The sequence below is a fragment of the Mytilus galloprovincialis genome, chromosome 9 (genome assembly GCF_965363235.1).
Source record: "Mytilus galloprovincialis chromosome 9, xbMytGall1.hap1.1, whole genome shotgun sequence".
In the NCBI taxonomy this organism is placed as follows: Eukaryota; Metazoa; Mollusca; class Bivalvia; order Mytilida; family Mytilidae; genus Mytilus; species Mytilus galloprovincialis.
The window spans coordinates 56,037,554-56,064,727 of NC_134846.1; the positions used below are offsets into that span (position 1 = coordinate 56,037,554).

Consider the following 27,174-nt stretch of genomic DNA (forward strand, 5'->3'; position numbering starts at 1 on the left):
CCATAAATACTGAAATTCAGCTCTAAAAAGTTTGTACGCGTTATGACCTGAGATTTGATTCTTCAATGCAGGTCATGACCTGCATTTTCATCGTCACAGGTTGACAGGTATGGACATAATAATGAAGAGGAATTTTTGTAAAACCATGATTTTTAGCACAAATTCTTCAAAATTTATGACAGTTTTAGTAATTGACAGTGGCAGCACCCTTCCCCCTCAAATATTTTTTTTTGGGTGAAATAAAATAATAATAAAAAAAAAAATGCACACATCCGTTCTTTTGTGGAAGGAGAGTTTTTTCTCCTTGAATTAAACACATCTGAATGTACAGCACACTCTGGTGAATCTTTGAAAGAAAATTGAATTACAGTTCATATTATATTGCAGAGTTTAATGAAGATGATCCTTTAGCTGGTTTATTGAGTGATGATGAAGATGATGATTCCTGGGCCACAAAACCTGCAGCCAAAAGATCCTCACAGAAAAAGAAGGAGGAACCAGTTGTCAAAAAACAAGAACCAGAACCTGTTAAAGTTGTTGAAGGTATTATAGTCTTTTTGATGATTATGTATCTCATTTGTTCCTTAGTTAACACTACATTTGTGGATTGTGAAAGTTGAGTAAATAATGCTTATCTAAAATTTGACTTTGATTTAAAAAGTAATAGATTGATACATGAATACTGTGTATAGCAAACCAACCTTAGTTGAGGTTAGGTGAAAAGTAATAAATTAAGAAGTTAAAATTGATACTATAAGCTGGTAGAGCATCAATTAAGGATAAGAATAAACTAAAAATATTGATAGATCATGGACCTCCTTTTCGAGATATTTGAGATTTAAAATATGGCGGGAAAAGGCTGACTCAGACTTTTACCTTTTATTTGCATTGGTATTATTAGGTCTCAAAACAAAAGAAAGAAAATTAAGAATCTTCTAAAATTTTGGTAAATGACCTTTCATGAGCTATTAAGTCTTGTATGAAAAAATAAATGGGTGTTATGGGGCGAAATATTTTACATTGTATTGTATGAAAAAACAGCAAGGAGTCTGAACATTTGACACAAATTCCAAAAACACACCTAAGTACATCCTTAACACCAAATATATTGATCATTACAGAACCAAAGAAGAATCTGTATGATAGACCTCCTACAAGGAGTGGAAGTGACAAAAAGGTTGACGAAGAGCCTGAAACAGCAGTATCTAAACAAGGTAATCTTTTTATATTGCTTATATTATCTTATTTCAAAGTAATGCTTCCTTCTAGTCCATATTGTTGAAAAGTACTCTTTGTATCTGACTTCTTGTGAAGCAACATGGGATGCTTAAGAAATGAAAATATCTGCTAACACAAAAATTAATTTTTGTACAAAAGCTCAGATTTTTGTCGAGCCTGCAACTTTTGTTACATAAAGCTCGACATAGGGATAGTGATCCGGCGGCGTTAGCTAACTTCTTAAAAGCTTTATATTTTAGAAGGTGGAAGACCTGGATGCTTCATACTTTGTATATAGATGCCTCATGTTACGAAGTTTCTGTCAGTCACATGTCCTCATTTTCATGGTTCAGTGACTACTTGAAAAAAAAAGTTCAGATTTTTTGTAATGTTGAATTCTCTCTTATTATAAGTAAAAGGATAACTATATTTGGTATGTGAGTACCTTGCAAGGTCCTCATGCCCGTCAGACAGTTTTCACTTGACCTCGACCTCATTTCATGGATCAGTGAACAAGGTTAAGTTTTGGTGGTCAAGTCCATATCTCAGATACTATAAGCAATAGGGCTAGTATATTTGGTGTATGGAAGGACTGTAAGGTGTACATGTCCAACTGGCAGGTGTCATCTGAACTTGACCTCATTTTCATGGTTCAGTGGTTATAGTTAAGTTTTTGTGTTTTGGTCTGTTTTTCTCATACTTTATGCAATAGGTCTACTATATTTGTTGTATAGAATGATTGTAAGGTGTACCTGTCTAGTTGGCAGATGTCATCTGACCTTGACCTCATTTTCATGGTTCAGTGGTCAAAGTTAAGTATTTGAATTTTGGCCTATTTATCTAATATTATATGCCAAAGGTCAACTATATTTGGTGTATGGAAATATTTTATGATCTATATGTCAGACCCGCAGGTTTTATTTGACCATGACCTCAATTTCACGGTTCATTGCACAGTGATAAGTTTTTGTGTTTTGGTGGATTTTTCTTAAACTATAAGTAATAGGTCAACTATTTTTGTTGTATGGAAGCATTGTTAGCTGTACATGTCTGCCTGGCATGGTTCATCTGACCTTGACCTCATTTTCATGGTTCAATGGTCTTTGTTTAGCTATCTTGGTTAATGTTAAGTTTATGTGACAGTTGAAATAAAGCTTTATACTTAGGACTATCAACATAATATCAATGATAAGAAAAGAAGGCGAGACATTTCAGTGTGTGCACTCTTGTTAATAAAAGTTTCAAGGCACAAGCCTTCATTTTGTTATTTTTAAATGGATGAAAATAAAATATTATTTAAGTTTTTTTGGTGATGAATTTGAAAACTAATTCAAACCTTAAAAAACACATCAGAAAGTAATTTAAGACAGGAAAACAAGGATTTGATTCACAAAAAAATATTGATTACTTCCTTTGTATATGAAAGAAAAAAAAATATATATATGTGTGAAATTTTACAGTTGCAGCTAGTAAGAAGAAGGAAGATGCTGGTATATTCAGTGATGATGATGATTTCTTGGGAGGGTTAGGTATAGAAGACAAAGGCTCAGCACCATCAACAGCCTCTAAACCAAAGCCAGAGATAGAAGATTTTGATAGTGATTCTGAAGAAAAGCCAGCACCACGAATGTTTGACAAATTACTTGGAAAAGACAGCAATGTCACAAAACATTTGGAAACAAAAGAGAGGAAGGAATTTGTATTAGATAAGAAATATACACAGCCTGATGAAGGTAACTTTTTAGGCAAACACATAAAACATGTAAAACTTTTTCAGTGTTCTCCCCAGGATTTTTGGATAGCACCAGGGTAACGCGTGACGAAATGAATTTTACAGTATTTTGTGTCGCTTTGCGTCGCTTATTTTTTTTCTTGTTACTTTTTGTCATTACCTGTTTGCCTTTGTTTTGTTTACTGTGGAACTGTGTTGTAGGACTTTGGGTCAGAAAATTATTGGTAGAAAAAGTAAATTAATAAACAGTTTGTATACTTTAATATCTTTGAAGAATAAATAAAAGAAAGCACAATTAGTCTTTAAGCTAAAGTCACTTCTTATATTTTGATCAAGCCATTTTGTCCCGATACTTGTAGTTACACTACACATTCCCCATAACAATGAACTTTGAACAAGATTTTTGATACAGAACCTTCAGTAAATTAAAAGCTATTTTCCATAGTTTTAGATCTGATTCTTTTAGACAACAACAAATTTGTTTTTATGATTAATACTTTGTTACAGATATGGAAAGTACTTTAAAAGAGTTTTCTATTCACAAGGTTCATCCCTAGCTTTAGTCCTGCGTGGGAATGTATTAGAGTTGTGGCAGTAGGCTTTTTAGACCTGTTACAGTCAAATATTTTAACATTGTATAAATTACCCATTTATTATAATATGTCTGTGCATCAATAATGGTATGATTCTCAAAAATAATTTGCAAAACATTTTTGTTGGTATGTTCTAAGAATGTTTTCATCCTTAATGTAACATTCTAATATAATTTTGCATTCAATTTGTACTTTATTTTTATTTGCAATGAGAAATTATATGTGAGGAGCATTTATTTGTAATTAGCAAAATCAGGGGAAGTAACTCCACAATTCCTAAAAGGCAAATTATTTTGACTTGAGACTGGCGTAATAGGGTTCATTAACAAATGTCTGCTTGTCCCTCACAAGTCTGTTATTTAAATTATGATCTCTTAATTAATTAAAACACAAAAGAATCATGTACATCGATTAAATCCAATCATCAAGGTTAACCTCAACAGGTAAATCGATCACGTGGTGTAAACAATCATCTTGTCAATACTGGATTAAACTGGTCAGAACTGGTCAATTTTGATGTAAAGTTGAAGTCATCTGAAACTGTTACCGATTTTAATACGATTTTTTTACCGAAAACTTTAGCACCACGGAAAAAAATTATACATCGCGGCAAGAACGATACCACCGCGGCAGAAAATTATACATCGCGGGCCCGTGGTCCTTTAAGTGCCTGGGGAGAACACTGTTTTTAAAATGTTATTTTTATAAGAATATATAAATGTATAGATACGATTTTCTTGTTTTCATTTGTTATCAAATCTTTTGGAGTTTTAATGGAGAAGCTAAATTTGATTTTAGAATTATAATAAGATGACTTTATGACTTAATAAAGGACTGACCAAGGTTACTCATATTAATAATGCAACTTATTATTAAATGAAAATAAAGAGATAATTGGTTGATGGTATTTTACAGAAGATGAAGAAGATTATGCCTTTGGTAGTTACATGCCATCAGCAGGATCAGCTAGTGGGGGTTCAAGACCAGGTTCTCGTAGATCTGTCAGGTATTTTACTTTTATTTTTTTTCCTTCCTATAGTATTCCTCAAGTGACATACAACAATTCAACATGTAGTACAAAAGGAAACAATTTCAGGTTCAATTAAAAACAATAGTTTTTCATGACAATTTTTTAAGCAAACACTCAAATAAATTAAGTTTCTTCAAGCTTATCAAACATAAAAATACTGCAAACAACTCAGAATTATAACTGTACATTTAAGAACAATATATTTACATTGGGTAAATGGGATTCAAACCAGTCAAAAAATAATGCAAATATACATCTTTGTGAATTTAACAATCATCAATCTTTTTTGTAAAATAAGTCAACAAAGTCAAAACATGTTAAGTCAGCTGGAAGAAGCTAAATAGAGAAAACAAATATATGTGGAAGTCAGATTGATTACAGTTATTCAAAATAAGTTATTGCACCTTTTGTAGATTTCAAGATGAAGATGATATTTTTGGTTTTGATAAACCTCCATCTAGAGGGAGATCACCTGCTACCAAGAAACCAGAAGGAATGGAGTGGCTAGACCACATGAGTCCTTCCCCAAGATCTACACCCACCAAAGAAACTGTAGGCAAAGATGAAACAACCCCGGCTAAAGAGTCCCAAATAAAGGATGCTCCTTCTAAAGAGCCCACTAGTGCCTTAAAATCATCAACACCACCAGGTGCTAAAACTCCGTCAAAAACAATGAACAAACCTAAAGTTGACCCGTTTGAGTATCTAGGTTTGAAAGACGATGAGGATGATGGCTTTGAATGGATGAAGCCAAAACAGCCTGAAGTTAGACCAGGAACCGGAGAGCAGAGACTTGCCCCTGTTACCCCACCTCAGTCTAAAGTACCAGATCACCTGAAGTTTGAACAGAAACCAGTTGAAGTGGATCAGTCACCTGATGATTATCTAGGTCTTGGTGGTTTCAATGATTCAATGTTAAAGTATGTTACTTTGTTTTCACTTTGTCTTATTTACAGAGTGAAGAGTTGTTCTCTTAAGTATCACCCTTATAATTCATAGTTTCAATATTCAATTTCTCTATTTCCTTTTCAAAAATGGTATTATTGATACCAAATTTCTTTATTGATTAGAATGAGCCAAATCTCGAACACTCTTAAACACCTATTATAAATGCAATACATAATCTCATAAGAAATTTTTTGATATACTTTTTGGTAGAATTGTATATATGATTAAAAGATTATGGGGTATATGTCAATAAGACTGCAACCTAATGACACTAAAACAAACTATTTCTTTCCATGACAGTTGCCTTGTTTATTTACATGTATGTTTTTTATTCTAACAGAAAAACACCAGATTCTCCTTTGTTTGGTGGAAGTCGTGTATCAGAATCACAAAAAGATTTATTTTCTACTCCAGCTAAGATAGATCATACGTAAGTAAATAAAAGAAAGTCTATACATTTTGCATAGATTTTTAAAAAAAAATCTTACTAAAACTATTCTTAATATGAAATACAAAATACACAACTGTTATATCAAGGTTATTCTATAATTTTGTCTAATGTTTACGAAAAGACTATTTATGGTACTTAACCCTTTCGCCGATGAGTCCCGGTTTACCAGGATTCACGCTTCAGACAGCTGACAACGAGTCCCGTTTTACCGGGATCAGAATACATGTTTTATATTTCCCGCTCAAAACTGCAAACATGAGTTATCTTTCTTTGATGAATACCCGGATGAAAGTGTAAACATGGCGCTTCCGTTTGTTGAAAACCGTGTCAAAATCAGAGGAAATTTACGGAATTTACGAGAATTTGAAATGAGGGAACATTTTTTTTAAAAGAATATGGAAGAATTGAAGCCAAACTAGTATACTTTTTTTACATAAAATGTCGTTTTATGTACAAAACACTTGGAATGGACATCGTTCAGTGTGAGGAATTTGTACAGCCTCGTAAAAATTTTCAAAAGTTTGCCGTTTTGGGTTAAAAAATTACGATTTGGGGTCAAAGAGCAGAATTTTGAGAATTTCACCTAGATAATGCCGAAAATTTGAAAATTTGAATATTTTAAGAGGAAAAAATTATCAAAACATGAATAAAACTGTGAACATGGTGTTAGTGAATGAAATAAATACACAAATAACTACAAACAAGTTTTTATTGACATTTATTATGAAGATCTCCCACTTGAGTAATAGTAGCCAGGGAAGCCATCGTCTCAGAGTAGCTTCTGTCTGGGAAGCAATCGGTGAAAGGGTTAAATATGTTTTTATGCTCAAGATATTTACTCTGTTACAGAGAAAGGAAAAAAGAACTTAAAAAATCAATCAATAAATTAACTGTATTTCAGGAGCAAACATCATGTAAAGGAACGTTCAGTTAAAAAGAAAGTAGTTCAGGGTTTCAGTAAAATGTATGTTCAGTGAATTTTTGCTGTGATATTTAATGCAATGCATTGTTTTTTATGTATTTTATTAAAGTGAATGCATGCATAACAAACATCAAACTTAAGGGTAAACAGTTTTGTGAGTTCTTTGAATTGCAATAAAAGTGATTACTTGTATGATTTTTTTAAATTTAAGCACGTCATTATCATTTTACAAATTGACAAATGATTCATTTCATCGACATGGATAGATTAGCTCTGTCAAATCAAGCTTTATGACCAGTATAGGGACAATGCTATGTTTAAGATCCCTGCAACACCGATTTAAAGAGTTTCAAGAAGGCTTATTCAACCCCAAAAAGTGTCAATATCAATTTTCTGACCTCCAAACTGATTGACCAACTATGCAGGGCCTGAATTTGTAGGATATTAATTTGAGAGCCTTTTTCGTGTTACTTATAGTCTTATTTGAATTAGTCTGAAAAACAAAATTTGAAACAGAAATTTTGTTGCTGCAAATCAAATTTATTTTAGAAGTGTGTTTGTTTGCTGAATTCATTATCTGTTGCAAGAATAATTTTAATGGCTGATATGAGATGTGTTATAACATGTAATGATTTCATTTAACTTTTTGATGAACAATGCAAAACTGCTGTTTGTTTTGAATAATAATAAAGGCTTTACTATTTATGAAAGGTTGTGTTTGTTTATGCAAATGCTTTTGACTGGAAAGAAATTTTTTAATTTACATGCAATAAAAAAACTACATTTAGATATTGTTTGACACATGTAAAGAAATACAGATGAATTCTTACTTTGTGTGGTCCTAAATATAGGGTTTAAAGGTTCAATAGTTCAAATCAATAGAAAATTTAGGAATCATTTGGTTTTAATAAATTTCATTTTTTTAAACAACCCTCAAATCTATTATAATGGTGCCCTATACAGGGGCGGATGCAGGAATTTTCGAAAGGGGGGTGCTAACCCAGGGCACCCAGGGCAAAGGGGGGGTGCAAAACATATGTCCCGATACAAATGCATTGATCGGCAAAAATAAAGGGGGGGTGCGCACCCTCGGAACCCCCCCCCCCCTGGATCCGCCACTGCTATAAAATAGATCCTTTTCAATAAGGGATGACATTAAAAATCAATGAAGGATAAAAAACTAAATTCAAATAGTTTGGGGGGTGGGGGTCAAAATTGCTGCAATTTTTGTTTAATTGACACCAATTTTGTATATATCCTTATTGGTCAATTCCCAAATAAGGTTAAAGGGGTTTAGTGGGGTTGTCAGTGAAAAAAACTATATGAATTTTTATCCTACATTGAACTTTTGATGTCGTCCCTAAAGAGATGTGGCCAATAGATATTGAGGCAAATCATTTTAAGAAGTGAGGTGACTTCCAATATTTTTTATTTGAAAAATTTACGTGATATTGAACCTGTACTTTATATTAAGACACAAGCCCAAAAAGGAAATAAATCTCAATATGGTAGAATGTCAGATTGATCACCTTTATATTACTATCACAGACATAGTGTAATGAGTAAAGATTAATATTGCTTTTGTAGACCGTAGAATGTCAGATTGATCACCTTTATATTACTATCACAGACATAGTGTAATGAGTAAAGATTAATATTGCTTTTGTAGACCGTAGAATGTCAGATTGATCACCTTTATATTACTATCACAGACATAGTGTACTGAGTAAAGATTAATATTGCTTTTGTAGACCGTAGAATGTCAGATTGATCACCTTTATATTACTATCACAGACATAGTGTAATGAGTAAAGATTAATATTGCTTTTGTAGACCAACTTGGGAATCAGGTTCCAGAAGAAAGAATTCAAGATCTGGTAGTGCAGATAGAGGAGCAGACCTTTCATTTCAAAGTAGGCTCTAAATTCTTTGTGTGATTTTATATAAAAGCTATGGCATTAATTACAACAATGATAATGTTTACATTTTTTAACATTTATACTAACACAATGTTTACCTTTACTATTAAAAATGTACTACTATTCAAAATTACTGAGAATTATAATTTACAATTTATTGCAAACTTAATGAAAAAGTTCTTAACAAAAGTTTAAATACATAAAGAATGTACCATAACCAAGAGGAGATAACTTTGGTTTGCAATAAATGCTATACATGCTATCAATTCAGATCATCGGTGCATTGCAAATATTCCACAACCAACAATACTGCAAGATTATTCCTGGTAATGTTTTTACTAAAACAAAAATCATAAAGAAAAAACTTAATTTATTTAGATGTTCACCAGAATCAAGAAAAACGTTGCATTATTTGTGAATTCGCAGTATGTATATTGTATCTTAAATCATGTTTACAGGACAGTCTTCAATTTCTGACGATGTAAAAATATCTGAACATCCATCAACCCAACTACAGCAAAAGGATATCAGTCAGCATGATTTTCTGTCCAACCAATCAGAATCAACTTTCCAGTCTTCCAAACCAGAGCCTAACTTCCTGTCACATAGGCAGGAACCAGATTTTCTGTCCAGTAAACCAGAATCTGAAACAAGAACTACTGATTTCTTTAACTTCAGTATGGCAGATAAGCAGAGACAAAAAGAGGCCAGACTTCAGAGTAGTCCTGAGGTAAAAATTAGGGAGAAAAAGATAAATGTAACAGAAAGAAGAACTATTCAAAAATATAAACTGTTCTTAGACTGGAGGGTTTCCTAGGAACTCAATACATGTAAAACTTACCTAAAAAAATATGTGTTAAGACAAAATGCCCCCTTCCTCCCAAAATAAATCAGTGACTTTACAATTTTTAGTGTGCCAATTTTGTGCAAAATAAAAAAAATAATTGTGTCATCATCTATTGAGTGACATGATTTTTAAAGCAATATTAAAGTTCAAAGACAGATTTTCAAACTTTCCTCTTTAAACTTGAAAAATATATAAGCACTTTTGAAGTATTTTTCAAATTTGATTAATATTGTATGTACTATGATAGTGTAATACAAATCTGACTTTCAGCAGAAACTGTTAATTAAAGAAATTAGAAATGGTATTTGAAATATTTTTTTTTAAATAGAATAGCTTGCCAGTTGATTCATGTCACTTTTTCTTTAGACCTACCTTAGTTCGATGATCCTTTTTAGATTAATGACTTCCATTTAAATTCCTAAAATTTTGATAAAGATTTTTTCAAAGAAAAATATTGATTATCTTTTCTTACATCTGCAGAAAGGAAGCTATCCATCAGATCAGATGTCACAACAACAGATGCAAGCATTTCTACAACTACAACAACAACAATATCAACAAATGCTTCAGACACAGGTAAAAATGATTGGTCATATTTATGTCACACCTGTATAAATCATATGGGAATATTAGTCTACTCTTTTTCTGCCTACAAGAGTTGGTGAGGTCATGGGTTCAATCCCTATGTAGGTCAGTTTAAAAGTCTTTAAAAGCAGCTTATCTGCTTAACACACAGCATATAAGAGTAAGAGCAAAGAGTCTTATAGTGTCTGGGATAGGTTGATGTGTTTCCCCCATGTTCTATAAATACCTTGCAGCTTATAAATCTGACTTTGTTGATCAGTCTGGTACTAAGAAGGGTGCATATTGATATCACATTTCTGATATGTATACCGGTACATGTAATATTTGCCACTTGAAGTTATACACCAATCTATCATCTGCATCATTCAACCTTAGCTCTTTCAGAGTTATGGTTTCTTTGAATTTATTATTAATTTGCATTCACATTTGTGTATGAGGATTATTACTGTAAGCACATTACTATCTTAAGCACTGTACCGTATCTTTAAATATCTTTTATATACATTTGTTTACTTTAACTTGTCGACATGCTTTGTTCTATCATTCTGCATCATATTTATACATGTATTTACTACCTTATTTCAGCATCCAATGTCTAGTGTACAGTCAGACACATTTGCAAGAAATAGTGGTATGACACTTGGAATGGACCCAGAGGCAAGGGTAAGGTTTTTAAATATCAGTTAAACTAATGTTAATGTGTTTATTAAGCTACCGTATAGTTTTGGCCTGTTCTACATGCTTTAACTTTGTATTGGTTCTTCCGTGAAAATCTGCTGTATTATATCAATGATATTTCTCTGCTGAAGTATCTTCAAAAAATTTTGTGGTGTCTTTCTTGCTTATTATAATAATTAAACAACTTTTTCTGTTTTCTACTATTTTATATCTTAAGCTTTATTGTAAAATACATCATTGCATGTTAAATGTATTCTATTCTCAGATAAGAAAACTAGAGATAGAAATAGATTGTGCCAATTCTTTATTAGAATCAACTAAGAGGAGACATCAAGATGAAATAAAAGATATAGAGAGTTCTTACAAGTAAGTTATGGTTACATCATCTTATCCCTGATGTATTGCTTTTTATTGTATTTTGTGTGGATAGGCCACCTGAACAGATAAAGTAAGCCTAAAACATCAGATTCTGTTGATAGAACTTAAAGGAAAGGACACATTAATGTAATTGTCAAATGTAAAACAAATGAAAGGAAAGAAGTGAATCCTTATTGAAATATTTGATACTCAGTGCATATCTTTTAATTAAAGAGGGAATATTTATGACCTATACATGTTGGGTTTAGGTCAGGAATAACCTTTAATTCTAGATATCTGCTTAAACAACCTCTTCCAAAGTAAGAAAAGGTATATAATGGTAAGATGTTATTGTAGAGATAGCACTCTATATGTTAATGTTTAATTATTCTATTTCCAGTACAAGACTACAGATGTTAGAAGAAACACACACAAGTAAAGAGAAAAGGTACAAGCTATTATGTAGTGCAAATGACAGATTATGTTTTAAAACATTGAAAAATGAACCAAAATAATTATAAGAATCAGTTCGTTTTTCGTCATATTCTTTTTATTTCATTAATTTTAGGAACGTGTGAAAAAGCACATATTAGTGTATAGAAAATATGAATTTTCAAATGCTGAAATTCTAGAAATGCATGAGCATGTTAACTTTTCAATGAGCCTGTCTTTTTGTAAATTATTGTTACACTGTATCAGCAACTCATTCAAATTGATGATTTCATCAAAAAAGAATTCCTGGGGTTCTTTGATATGCTGAATCTAACCATGTATTTAGATTTTGGATATTGGACCGTAATAGGTAAATGTCCAATTTAATTTGTTTTAAGTTCTTAGACCACATTCATTCTGTATCAACTTTTAATCACAATCCAAATTCAGAGCTGTATCAAGCTTGAATGTTGTGTCCATACTTGCCCCAACTGTCCAGGGTTCGACCTCTTCGGTGGCATCAAGCTGCGCCATGCGGAGCATCTGGTTAGTTCCTAATAGTATTTTTCACCTCTCGTATAGTTTGTTCCAAACGATTTATCTTTCTAAGTTTAGCTCAAGGAATAGTCAACTATGAGTTCTACTTAAAGTTTTTGTTTTTTGTTTTTTTAAGCTCTAATATCAGATAAGTAATATATACTGATACTGTGTATATATATAAATGCATGTATAATATTTTATTTTAATGATTTTAGACTGAGAGAAGAAAATGAATATATGATGTCACAACATCTAACTAAAATAAGAGGAATAGAACAAGACAAGTCAGATATAATCACACAGAACTTTAAAAAGATAGAGGAGATAGAAAGAGAAAAAATGGAAGATCTCTCCAAAGTTAAAGAAATTCATAGGTAAATTACCTTCTTTTTGAAAAAAAATCATTCTTCTTTTGATATGGTTTTGTCAAATATTATTTTATTGCATGCTGTAAATTCAGAAAATATCGTGATGTATATATATAAATGCGAAAATGTGGCAAAATCAGGTTTGCAATAATAAAAACTTGCATTCATAATTTTAGTAGTGATTTAAGGGTTATTGACATTTACATTTTGCAACTTTTTTTTTGTAGAAATGCAATTGAACAATTGAGGAAGGATCATGAAGAATCAATTCAAAGGTTAAAGTCTGCTAAAAACAGTCAAATAGAGGCTGTAGCTATATCACATGATACTACCAGGTAAAGGTTAGACTAGATAGTCAAAAAATACAAGTCAAAGCAATTCACATGATACTACCAACTAGGAATGACAGTATGATACAAGTCATTTAAAGGCAAATAGAGACTATATAAAAACAAGAGGCTCTCAAGAGCCTGAATCGCTCACCTGAATTTTTTTGGTTTAATCTCTCATCAATGATTATTTTGTCTTTTCAATTTATTTAAATGTTCTTTGAATCGTCCTATTTTCTTCAAAAGCCAAAAAAAATCATTTTCTCCTATGTTCTATTTTAGCCATAGGAGCTATGTTTCTTGACATACAAGGAAATGAAATATAAAATTTATACTAGATACTCTGAAACTCTGAAACTCATTTAGCCTAAGTTTGGCTGAAATTGATACAGCAGTTTCATAAGAGAAGATTTTTTAAAGTAAGTCAACATGATGAACAAATTGTGAAAAAAGTCTTTGAAGGGCAATAACTCCTAAAGAGGTCAATTGACAATTTTGGTCAAATTGACTTATTTGTAGATCTTACTTTGCTGATCATATTTGCTGTTTACAGTTTATCTTTATCTATAATAATTTTCAAGATAATGACCAAAAACTGCAAAATTTCCTTAAAATTACCAATTAAGTGGCAGCAACCCAACAATTGGATGTTTGATTCATCTGAAAATTTCAGGGCTGATAGATATTGACCTAATGAACATTTTTACTCCATGTCAGATTTGCTCTTAATGCTTTTGTTTTTGAGATATAAGCCAAAAACTGCATTTGACCCCTATGTTCTATTTTAAGTAACGGCGGCCATGTTTTTTGACGGATCAAAAATCAAAGCACACACTTTGTGCAGGATAATCTAAGGAACAACCATGCTAAGTTTTAACCAAATCCATTCAGTAGTTTCAGAGGAGAAGATTTTTTAAAGTTAGCAAATATGATGAACAAATTGTGAAAAATTGTCATTAAAGGACAATAACCCCTTAAGGGGTCAATTGACAATTTTGGTCATATTAACTTATTTGTAGATCTTACTTTGCTGATCTTTTTTGCTGTTTACAGTTTATCTTTATCTATAATAATATTCAAGATAATGACCAAAAACTGCAAAATTTCCTTAAAATTACCAATTAAGTGGCAGCAACCCAACAATGGTTTGTTTGATTCATCTGAAAATTTCAGGGCTGATAGATCTTGACCTAATGAACATTTTTACCCCATGTCAGATTTGCTCTAAATGCTTTCGTTTTTGAGATATAAGCCAAAAACTGCATTTGACCCCTATGTTCTATTTTAAGTAACGGCGGCCATGTTTTTTGACGGATCAAAAATCGAAGCGCACATTTTGTGCAGGATATACTAAGGAACAATCATGTTAAGTTTCATTCAAATCCATTCAGTAGTTTCAGAGGAGAAGATGTTTGAAAAATTGTTAACGACGACGACGACGACGACGACGACGACGGACGCCAAGTGATGAGAAAAGCTCACATGGCCTTTTAGGCCAGGTGAGCTAATAAGAAGATGTGGAATGATTGCTAATGAGACAACTCTCCACAAGAGGCCAAATGACATATAAGTTAACAACTGTAGGTCACTGTACGACCTTCAACAAAGAGCAAAACTCATACCACATAGGCAGCTATAAAAGGCCCTGAAATGACAAGTGTAAAACAATTCAAACGAGAAAACTGACAGCTGGTTAATGTACAAAACAAATAACAAAAAACAGATATGATATACAGCAACAAACAACAACCACTGTTTCCAATGAAAAAGATACCTTCTTTTTTTTTGTATCCAATTTTTAGAAAACATACCAGCAAAACAGCTGAAACAAGTTTGATTTAGTTCAGCAACATTCCCTGTTAATACTAGATTCTGATTAGTTGAAAGTCTAATTACATGAAATGTTGAAATTTTTCAGATCATTGGCAGTAGCTGTAGAAATGATCCAGACTAATGCTAGAGATGTTGGAGAACTTCAGAAAAAATTAGATCAGTGGCATAGTATGGGAATGGATGAACGAGAGATAGCTATCAGATCTAAAGATGAACAATTAAAAAGTAAGATACAAAACACAGAATGAATAAAGAATAAGTTTTATTGCATTCATGTATATTGTATTAATAAAATTGAGAATGGAAATTGGGAATATGTGAAAGAGACAACAACCTGACCAAAGAACAGATAACAGCTGAAGGCCAGCAATTGTCTTCAAAGCTGGGATAAAATCTTGCAGCTGAAGTTAGGCATCACCTGGCTCCTTAATAAAAAAGCTGTTTACATCCATTGGTATCCATTAACACCAAATATCTGTCAAATATGTCTTGAAAAATATTCTTTTGGTGATGACAGCATCAATAAATTTGGTAACTAGTTTGTTTGTAAAGACTTTATGATCTTCATTGTATCATATCAATACACTAATTCCATTTAATTGTATGAAGAACTGATATATGCAATCTGATGTACAGTAGTTGTCGTTTGTTTATGTAATATATACGTGTTTCTCGTTTCTCGTTTTGTTTATATAGATTAGACCGTTGGTTTTCCCGTTTTAATGGTTTTATACTAGTAATTTTGGGGCCCTTTATAGCTTGTTGTTCGGTGTGAGCCAAAGCTCCGTGTTGAAGGCCGTACTTTAACCTATAATGGTTTACTTTTTTAAATTGTTATTTGGATGGAGAGTTGTCTCATTGGCACTCACACCACATCTGCCTTTATCTATTATAATTTTTAGGAAGAGTTTATGCTACCATATATAATTAATATTGTTAAATGCCTTGCCTTTATAATTGTCACAAAAAATAAAAGAATTTAACAAATTATATTTGTGCAGTCATAAAAATGGAAGAGTATTCCCTTTAACTAATTTTATCATTAATTGAAGTAGTTACCTACAAATTTAACTCTGTATTACAGTATTACAAGAAAGACTAAGAAAGCAGCAAGATGATAATGACAATGAAAGAAAACGTTTAGAGGATCTAATTACAAGATTGGAAACGCAAATCAGAGAGCAAAGCAGAGTACATGATGAGGTGAGTTCTCATTCTCACTTGAAACAACTATCTTAAGATAATCAGGGGTCCATGAACCAAGGCTACTAAGTTTTGGACTTGGCTCTCAAGCTTTGAATTCACTAATCACTATGCAAATATTTGTCTCTCCTCTGATGATGAGACACGTCAAAGTAATTTTGCAAAACAAACAGGATTTAATGTTTTGATATTTTCTACTATTCAGCTATCAACTCTATTGTGCTGAGGGTATTGAACTTTCCTTGGTATTATTCCACTGTGGAGTTTCCATTTCAAATGGAAGATACTTTAATAAATACACCAATTCATATTTACTCAGTGCACAGTTATCAGTAAACGTCACCAGTATAACATCCCAATTTAAACACTGATTTTAGGTGGTTATCAATTTTTTAAAGGTGAAGATTATGTGAACAGTACAAAAAAATAAAGTTTACCTAAAGAGAAAGGACGTTAATAAGAGTTCAGTATTCAGTTTTTAGAGAGAGTGGTTTATGCAATGTCAATCAAAATACTCCACTTACAATGCATCAGGACATATAAAATTTGTTGGGTTGAATCTGATGTTTGGTTTTGTCTGAGTTCAGTTTAAACAGTTCTCTGTTACTGTGAATTCATTGATATTTGTTGGATACTTATTTTGTGAATTTCGTGGGTACAGGAGAACCACTAATTCAAATGTTCAATGACTTACACAAATTGTTCAAAGAAATGTATGCAGACTTTGCCAAAACCACAAATTTAAATATCCACTAATATGCAAGTTTTCCTCATACCACGAAAATTGGTAACCACGAAAATAAATGAATCCACAGTATACTTTATATTTTATGCAAGTGATACTCTTTTAAGCTTACTTACTCTATTTTATTCATTATTTAATAATATGATTATTTTGTCCTACAGGAAAGATGGAGTTTAAAACAAGAACACAACAGAATGCAGAGTTTACAGACTACACTAGAGGAGGAGAGACGACTGTGGACAGAACAACAAGCCAGAGAAAGGACTAATATTGAAAAAATCAGGGTATGTATTGTACATAATTTACGTTATAATACATAGTATAAAAAAGGGCAATTGTTCAGGGTTCTCACCACAGTGATACTCACCTCACCTTGAAAACTAGATAAAAGCATAGAAGGATATTTCTCACATTTACAGCCTAAAAATGTCTATAATTTAAGAAAAATAATGAAAAGCCTGAAAATCCTGCAAACTTTAATTTTATGCATTAAATAAGAATTATAACCTTTCATGTTGGTTCAATAAAGAATTTCTTGTGTACTCTTTTAATAAGAAATGGAATGTATTTGTGTTTAATAAAAGCACTATTAAATTTAATAATCATGTTTTCAGAGTGTTTGTAAGACAGCCTTTTGATAACTGTTATCAAATTTTATGTTTTGCAGTCAAAAGAAAATAATGTTTCCAAATTACTGACATGATTTTTGCTTGTATGTGAATATTTAATTTTGTGAACTAATGCTTTTTGTGATCTCTTTTAAAGATAAATTTTGACTATATTCTTGCATTGTTTGATAGGAATCACTATTAGAAGAACAGAAATCTGTTTTAACACAACTACACAGAGAAAGACAGGCCTTAGCAGAAGAAAGAACACAATTTATGGTGACACAGAAAACACACAGAGATGACCTGGAAAATTATACTGTCAAACTTTCTCAGGTAAACCAGGGTTATATATAATAATTTTTTCTTCACCCTTGACTTGAATATTTAGATCTTGGAGACCTACTCCCTGACTTCATATTTTATTTGGCCTTTTAAATTTTGTAATTTACATGTCACAGATAAGAAACATGTGTCTGGTATAAAAATTATAAGCCTAGTATCTTTATGAATTATGTTTTTTATATGTTTCTAAAGGCTTTCCATATTTTCAGATATGATATGTTTGTAACCAACTGTAAACTCTAATTCACACCGTCCATAAATTTGCCAGTTTTAAGGTTTCAAAGTTTTATTTGTTAATGGTACTGAATGTATCAACTTAGTTGGTAGTTATGATTACCATATTGTTTGTTGATTTTACGAAATAGTAACTTTATAGTATGTACCACATGAAGATGTGAAGCAAAATTTTGATTACAAAATTGACAGCTGATTTTGTGTTTCATTTAGGCTAAGACAGAATTTGATGCCATTATGAAAGTTATATCAGAAGAGAAGAGTAAATCATATAGCAGGAAGGAAGAATTAACGAAAGAAGAACAAAGAATAGAAGAAGAAGGAAGCAAACTTCAATCAGAGAAAGCTAAACAAAAAGCCAAGGAAGATGAACTGATAGAACATGCACAGTTAATCAAAGAAAAATCTGAACAAGTGGATGAATATTATTTAGTATGTATTTTTTAAGGCTAAACATATAGATTACCTCCCACTGACAAGCCTTAGAAAGTTCTTCATTTGTTGTTTTAGTATTTAAGTGTTAAATTTAGTAATTCCAAAATAAATTACAGTAAGTGAATAAACAATAAAGGTGACCTTAAAGTCTAAGATTTTTCTGAACTTTTCCATACCCCTTAATTTACCATTCTTCTATAATCTTTTTAGGGTACCTCAGTGACCGAGTGGTATAAGATTGATTGATTGTTGGTTGCTTTACGCCCCATTAACTTATCGAGTGGTATAAGAATTTCTCTACCATGACTAGCCTGTCAGCACTGAGGTTGAGTTAAACTCTAATCTTAATTGACAAGGATTGTCAGTTTTCCTTCTGAAAGTCTTGTTTTTTTACGTGCATTTCTGCTTCCTACATCAATAAAAACTGACCACAACAATGAAGTGTTGAAAGTGGCATTAAACACCAACATTTAATCAATTCTGTAAAAAAGTTAACCACATTAATACAAATGATTTGATTATTCAGTTGAAAACAGCTTTATTCATGATTTTGGTTTTATAGGAAGCCAATAGTAAATATGAAGAAGGAATGATGGCATTAGAGGCTTCACAGAGAATAGAGGCTGAGGAGAATCAGAGGCTGGATAAAATACATAAACAGATGCAGTCGCTACAGAATAAAGAGAAACAAATATCAGAGGTTAGTACTTAAGTCAAAGTACTGTGGATTCATTTATTTTTTGTGGACACCAATTTTGTGGTTTGAGAAAAATTTGCAAATTCGTGGATATCAAATTTTGTGGTTTTTGAAAAGTCTGCATACATTCCTTTAGAAAATTTGCAATTCATTGATTATTGCATTTCATGGTTCCCCTTTACCCACAAGTATCCAACGAATATTTATGAATCCACAGTTATTGAAAATGTCCTACTAACTTCTGAACAGCCACTAATAGATAACAAATAGATATATTACGGATTGCAAATGTGTCGAGGTTTGTGATTGGATAACAACACAGAGATGTCAGTATATATTCAGGAAACTGCCGGGGTATATACGACGTTTTTATCCCCAATTGGAACCTCAAAAACGTCATCATAACACCGTAACTATATGACATAGTCATAAGCTATCAGACTGTCAGAGGCTCACAGAGGGAAAATAATGACGTGCTTCAGTCAATAATACATTTTTGATACAAAATCACGCAATTTACACTTTTAATACTTAAATTTAATGTTAGAAGTGTTATTATAAATTATTACATACACAATAAAATTATGTTCACAGCAAATTAGAAAATCCTTCACGTATGCCGAACATATCAGGTTGGGTTTTTCAATATATATGTGTTGTCAACAAATACTTGCACTGGAAAATAACATTAAGTCAGAGGTAATTCGTAATATATGTGTAATTCAGGTCTCAGAAAGGGTATATACTGTGCCATTCCCGGCTTAGGGCTTATATCCCCTTCGGCTCAGGGGATATAAACTCTTAAGTCTGGAATGTCACAGTATATTCCCTGTCTGAGACCTGAATAACATATAATATCCAAGAATGAAAAGCATTATGGAGTACCCATGATTGTTTTAAAACAGGAACATTTTTAGTAAGATGTTTATACAGTTTTAAGAAGGGTATATCATGAAATAATTGTATTTTTCATACTTCATGTGTATTTCAGGAAGACTCAAATGTCAAAAGAAAAAACATATGGGAGTAGTTATGCTTGTTTCAAAAACAGGAGCACTTTTGATAAGATTTTTATAACAAAAAGGTTTTGTAGGGTATAAATATGTGATTGTATTTTAAATATATTTCATGTGTATTTCAGGAAAGACTCAGACTATCAAAAGAAAAGAAGGAAGTAGAAAACTTGAGAAGTGCTGCTCTATGTCCTAACTGTAGATCACCGTCATCAGGGAATAAAATGGTTGTAATGCAGACAAATGGTAAGTCATTATAGGAACGGTTGAATAATATTGCTTTTTACAGTGAGTTGCTTATAGGTGTTACTGTAAAACTTTACCTATAGCTCAACCTGTTTTTAAAATTGACAATACAATAGGGACATTTAAATTGACCAGTTGGTATTGTTAGATTTAAATCTACCTTGATGCTACCTGTAAAATTTTTTTTTCACCTAACCCAAAGTTTCAGCATGCTTTTTTCCTGAACTTTTTCTTACCTAGGATTATTCTATTGAGAGATTTTTATTTTACTGTCATTCAAAATATTAGGAGTTATCAAGCCAAACAAGAATGACTATATCATATATGTTATTTTCTTGCAGTTTATTTAAAATTGCATGGCCTAAAATGCACTACATTTCATCTTAATGTTTGCATAGCCACTACTAGCAGTGTTTAATACCCTAAATAATCCAGTCGTAATATTTCACTCACTTTATGTATGAAACATCAAAATCATATTTGAATAAACAATTTCATTTATTTTTTTACACTGATATTTGACATCTCATCCAGAATTCCAAAGTTTTTAAATAATTCCCAATTTTATTCATTTTTCACTACTTCACTAGATTTTTTTCTAAATCCATAGTATAAATTCTGATTAACTTCCCATGATATACATCCTAATTTAACAGGTGCAGAATCTATACATAATTCAGAATCTTGTAAAAAAATTTTATCATTTCCGTTACTATATTCCAAATAGTTATCCTCACTTTACAAATATTTTGTAATATTTTATTTATATTTTTACTACATATCACTTGATTTTTCTATATCCACAGTAAACATTTTATTTCATTTCCTATTATAAATTTCCAAATCAAACAATATTTGATCCAGAATTTTATAATGACTATTTCCAATTTCACATTCACTTAAAACATTTTCCCACGTTAGGAATATTTTAGAATATTTTACTTTCATTTTTCACTTTATCACTAGATTAGACTATATCCACTGCATTAATTCAACATTTTATTTCATTTCCAAGATCCCATTTAAATGGTAAATCATCTTAAGTTTGTAATAGATCCCAAATTAATAATGAATGTTTTTAAAATCACATTTAAAGCCACAGAAACATGTTGGATGAACTCACACTATATCTCCTACTTGAATTCCAGTTTTGAAATTTTTTAATCTTTACATAACTAAATCCCATCGTATGAAAATTTGAATTTCCTTGAGCAAACACAGCATTTTATGCACAAAAGTCCCACTAATATTATAATAGATTTCAAAGAAAAAACACAGCAAGGTATACTCCAAACTTATTTTTGAATTTGACATGTACAACATCATATGTAAGCCCCACAAAACAGTTTGAATGAATTATTTCCTCCTTGATGTCCTTCATGACAATAAAATCTTGAAAAAAACACATCACATTTTAAGAAGTAAAATTGCTATAAGAAATCTAAGAAGTGAATTCAAATAAAATAAATCCAATATTGTATGCACAATGACACCAAAAGATTTCAAACATTGCAAATAATAATCCAAAATGAGAATCTTGAAGGGACATGTGAAGAAATGAACAACATATCCATCTGAAAATTTAAACTGTAAACACCTGAACAGCTATTTCTTGTTTCACTGGCAGCTGGACAATACTATATATAAGGGTTAGAATTTTAAAGAAGCATTTAATGTGTAAAAACAGTTTAATTTTCAAACATAGTAATACATATTTAATTTAATCTTTTACTGATTTAGAATTTTAGGTAAAAAATAGATAAATTATATATATCAGGGATTTAAAACAATGAAAACCAAAACTATTTTCTTCCCTATCAATTTTTTTAATAGAATAATCCTAGGTAAGAAAAAGTTCAGGAAAAAAGCATGCTGATACTTTGGGTTAGGTGAATAAAAATCTTTACAGGTAGCATCAAGGTAGATTTAAATCTAACAATACCAACTGGTCAATTTAAATGTCCCTATTGTGTTGTCAATTTTAAAAACAAGTTGAGCTATAGGTAAAGTTTTACAGTAACACCTATAAGCAACTCACTGTAAATAAAACTAAAGATGATTTATAAGATTTGAATAAATAGGTTGTCAACTTCTTCCCACTAAATTGGTTTGGTAATCTAAACTTACAAGTATGCCACGTCTGTAAAGTGTAAGACAGTTGTGATAAGTTGAAGGTTGATGATCCAATGCTAATGACTTATAAAAAATATACATTGAAAGATAAGCAACGATAATCAAACAAAATGATAAGGATATGTGGTGTGTTTATTATATTTTCACAATTTTGACAATTGCTTATTTAAAAGAAGAGACTTGGAAAGTTAAGGAAGTACAACAAAAGCTAAATAAAGAGACAGAAGACACCAAGGAGACATCTAAACTAAAAGCGTAGAAACTAGCCCCACCAAAAACTGGTGGATGATTATATGTGCTCTGGAAGGGTAAACAGATTCTGATCCATTTGTGATTACATTCAAAGTAGTGAAATCAATGCACATTTATGCCAGGTTTACTTTTAAGTACATGCTTTACAAAATGAAGTAGTACTATAGTGATTGCCATACTATAGTTTAATCAGTTTATTATTTTTTATTATATAGGTCATATGACTAATGGGACAGTTAGTGACCAATTTCCTGGTGTGCCAGCCACAACTTATCCTGTACATTACCAGAATACCTCACGTCCACAATCAGGGCATGTGTCACTTAATTCAGTCACAGAATCTATAAAGGCTGACCGATCTATCAGAATGTGGAAAATGGAAGCTTTTAAGGTATTCTATGGACCAAAATTTTAAAGCATTATAAAAAAACAGATGCTTTTCATTGACAAATAGCTTGAGTCTTGTTTAAATATACATAATGAAGTGTTAAGTGTTATATATGTCTAGAAAATTCATAATAAATATTTGTTAATACAAAAAAGAAGATGTGGTATGATTGCCAATGAGACAACTCTCCACAAGAGATCAAATGACACAGAAATTAATAGTTAAAAGTCACCATCTTCAACAATGAGCAAAGCCCAAACCCCATAGTCAGCTATAAAAGGAGCCAAAATGACATTAAAACATTTCAAACGAGAAAACTAACGGACTTAATTATATTAAGCATATTTCTATCTTCCAATTTTCCGTCGCTACATGCAGTTTCACAGAGATATAATTACAATTGCTTATATTTAATATTATTACAAATTCACACAATGGAGTTAGAATAATAGAAGCATAAGTTTTTATTATGAAAAAAAATAGTCCAAATAGTTAAAATTTTGAGATTTCTACAGCAATTTATTTTAAGATATATAAGTTTGAATATTTAGAGCGTAGATACAATTCCAAATTTTATGAACTAAATTGTTTAAAATTGTTTATATAAAATTTAAAGATAATCTGTACATTGAATAACTGCTTTCCAGTATATTTTTACATGATTTCCTTTACATTCCAGGATCAGAAATATTTAGAAGAAGAAAGTTTATTTTTATATACCCTGAAACAGATGCCATACAGTAATCCATGAATATGAATGTTTCATTAAAAGAATCAGTAATGTGCCAAGTTAATACTGTCTGAAGTTTTATACAATAACAGTGTTTTATCTGTCTAAAAAACTTTAATGTTAAAATGTTGAGACAGTGTTTTTATTTGAAGTATGATTGTCAGATATAATCTGCAACTGTTGTGTGATTCAGATATGAAAAAAAGTGTTCAGTACTGAAAATATTTTATACAGTTGTGGAAGAACTTCATCAAAGAGAAAATATACATTTAAAGGATTTTTTTTTTTAATTTGAAATGTGCTTTAATAGAATGGTTGTAGTATTGAAAGTAGGTTCTCTTTGTTATTTTATAAATGTTGCTATTGTATTTCTGCCATATTGTTAATATTTCGATGCAAAACATTCTTATGTACCTCACTAGGAATAGTAAAACTTTAGTTAATTAACTTCCAACATCAAATGATCTGCTGAAAGGAATTTTCAAAGTCTGATTGAAGTTTTAGAATTGAAATTGTTTGATTTTGATGAATAATTTATGATTCTCATATTTTCAAATGTAAGTGTGTACTTATTCAAACAATAGATATGTGTTAAAAATCTTCCAATGTCATTGATATACATTGTACTCATAAAACATTTTGCGTCACAAAAAATGTCTGAACTTAAAGGATCAAGTGCCGTCCATGTTTTGTATTTATACAATTATTTTGTTGTTTATATTGCATATTTATTTTAGTTGATATTTTGCACCATTTATCCCTATTTTACAAAATTTTCCTTTGATTTTACTGACTGATAATTTTCTTTCTCAGCACAGTAGAGTGATATGAATAATTATTGCTAGAAACTAAGGGTGCACATGCCATTGTCAAAGAAATTAACAACATCGTCATAGGTGAAATAGCAATAAACAGATTATCATTTGTCATTTCAAATTGATTGCTTTTCTCACTTTTGCCTTAAAATCAATCTTGTTGAAATGACCAACAATAGTCAATAACTTTTGTATCAGAAAAAAAGCACTGTTGAATCATAAATTTTAAAATCAGTCACACAATGTCTGCACTTGTGTGAAAATTTATGACATAAATAATGGAATTGATACCCTGAAATTTGTGGTTTATCCAATCAAGATGAACATTAAAATTGGAAACACATCTGGTGAATTTTACATTGCCATATCATTGTATGTACATGTATTACTAGTCTATAAATGTATTATGTAAAGTAAGTTTGCAGCAAGTAATTAAACTTGAATAAATGTGTAATGAGCTGAAAAATAGTGTATTGCTTATGAGTTAGATTTTAAGTTATTGTTACATACTTTGTCTGCAGTTTTGTGAACTTACACAATGGATACACTAGTAAAGAGTACACAATCAATATGAAAGCAAGAAATTTGATAGCAATGCTACATTTTTCTTATATCAAGATAGTTTTGTCAAGTATTGAATGTATTACAGTTTTATATATTTTGATGTTTACTTATTTTTTAGTTAACATAGAATTAAATCGTCTTATTGGTTTTGAATTAAATGAAAATTGTATGTCTTTTCAGCATTGCACAAATTCAGGGTTGTAGGAACTAAATCTCATTATATGAAGTAACATATTAGCAGGTTAATAGGATTTTTTTTGCTTTAGAAGCATACTTATATGATAGATTAAAATGGCAGTAATTTAGATTTTTTAAGTATAAATTCTAAACAAGAGGCTGTCACAACGACAGCAAACCGGATTTATTAACTTTTATTTTTGTCCTGGCAATATCACAAGTATAAATTCTAAACAAGAGGCTGTCACAACGACAGCAAACTGGATTAATTAACATTTATTTTTGTCCTGGCAATATCACAAAAACCATAACTGATGAATGGTGAAAGTGAAAATCATCAATATCAAATTTGACCTCCATTTTGTCATCAGTACCAACATATTAAAATTTGAAAAGCTTAGGTTGAATGGTTCATGAGTAAATGCAGCAACACGACTGGAAACGCCATTTTTCAATCTTTCAAAAACCATAACTCCTGAACAGTAAAAGTAAAAATCATCATTATTGAACTTGACCTCCATTTTTTCATCAGTAACAACATATTATAATTTGGGAAGTTTTGGTTGAACAGTTCATGCGCAAATGCACGGACACGACTGGAAACGCCATTTTTCAACCTGTTAAGAACCATAACTCCTGAACGGTAAAAGTCAAAATCGTCATTATTGAACTTGACCTTCATGTTGTTGTCAGTAAAAACATTAAAATTTTAAAAGCTTTGGTTAAACGGTTCATGAGTAAATGCATGGACAACATTTGGTTGCCGCCGGCCCAACTGCCCGACCTCCGTACATCTCCAAATCAATAACTGACATTTTTGTCACAAAAATCCGGTTATAAACCTAAGTGTTTTATGATGTGAATTGTACATCATAGCTAGCAGCTCCAACAGAAATCTTCATTTAGATCACCATTGTCATTCAACTGACTGCAAATTAAATTGTAAAATCAAGCACCTGCACCTAATGTTTTGTTTAAATTACAAGTATTCATTATGGGTGGGTATCAGGATTTACACTTTAATGAATGTGTGGAGCATTGCTAAGTTTTTATTTTTTTTGGGGGCTTTTTGTTTTTAAGGTTTCTATGGACTTGAAACAGTAGATTGCTTATGTTTCTAAGCTTAAAATTTTGTTTGATTTACTGATTTAGTATTTCGGATAAACCTGAAAACAAACATGACTCATATACTTTTTCATGAATTTTGGTTGTGACATTGTTAACATTGAATGTATTAGTGCAGCATATGATGAATACAGGTAAAGCACAAATCCAATAAAATTTTTATTTTTTAATCAATGCCACTTTAGTCATGTTAGTTGTATCAAAATATTATTTTGGTATAATTTTACTGTTGTGAATTTTACAAGTTTTATACTTAAGATAGTCTGTGATATCAATATTTATTAAAAAAATTATACAAATATATGTTTGTTCTTTTAAAAGTTTTATGCCTCACCTACGATAGTAGAGGGGCATTATCTATTCTGGTTTGTGGGTCGGAAACTTAGTACACATGCTCCCTATGATATGATCTTTATTATTTAAATGCCAAATTAAATTTTTGAACCCAATTTAAGTCAACTGAACATAGAAAACGATGAACACATTCTTGTTTACAACTGTATTGATGATAAAAGCGATATGTTTTTGATGATTTTTGGCATGCCTACAGTGAAAGCTGTGGTAGATAAGATTTGGGTAATATTCTATGGGGAACTAAGCTTGCACCAAGGTAAATAACAAGTTGTATAGGGGATGTTTGTAATGAGACTATGTCAGTCAGTCATTGCCACATGTCCTTGAA

The 27,174-nt window shown here is 31.1% G+C and overlaps 1 protein-coding gene across 1 annotated transcript in view; it reads left to right on the forward strand.

Moving 5' to 3' along the window:
* Positions 1-26,793, forward strand: part of LOC143045365 (uncharacterized) — a 39,114-nt gene extending 12,321 nt beyond the window's left edge. The window contains exons 9-31 of the mRNA XM_076217825.1: positions 388-543; positions 1,122-1,214; positions 2,679-2,951; positions 4,459-4,549; positions 4,987-5,493; positions 5,862-5,951; positions 8,728-8,807; positions 9,272-9,543; positions 10,141-10,236; positions 10,831-10,908; positions 11,189-11,289; positions 11,681-11,728; positions 12,468-12,626; positions 12,848-12,955; positions 14,868-15,007; positions 15,867-15,985; positions 16,892-17,014; positions 17,531-17,674; positions 18,131-18,349; positions 18,915-19,052; positions 20,191-20,308; positions 22,909-23,084; positions 23,761-26,793. Of these exons, the coding sequence (XP_076073940.1) occupies positions 388-543; positions 1,122-1,214; positions 2,679-2,951; positions 4,459-4,549; positions 4,987-5,493; positions 5,862-5,951; positions 8,728-8,807; positions 9,272-9,543; positions 10,141-10,236; positions 10,831-10,908; positions 11,189-11,289; positions 11,681-11,728; positions 12,468-12,626; positions 12,848-12,955; positions 14,868-15,007; positions 15,867-15,985; positions 16,892-17,014; positions 17,531-17,674; positions 18,131-18,349; positions 18,915-19,052; positions 20,191-20,308; positions 22,909-23,084; positions 23,761-23,832 (3,401 nt within the window). The 3' untranslated portion in view covers positions 23,833-26,793. The remainder of the gene's footprint in view (positions 1-387; positions 544-1,121; positions 1,215-2,678; positions 2,952-4,458; positions 4,550-4,986; positions 5,494-5,861; positions 5,952-8,727; positions 8,808-9,271; positions 9,544-10,140; positions 10,237-10,830; positions 10,909-11,188; positions 11,290-11,680; positions 11,729-12,467; positions 12,627-12,847; positions 12,956-14,867; positions 15,008-15,866; positions 15,986-16,891; positions 17,015-17,530; positions 17,675-18,130; positions 18,350-18,914; positions 19,053-20,190; positions 20,309-22,908; positions 23,085-23,760) is intronic.
* The last annotated feature ends 381 nt before the right edge of the window (positions 26,794-27,174 follow it).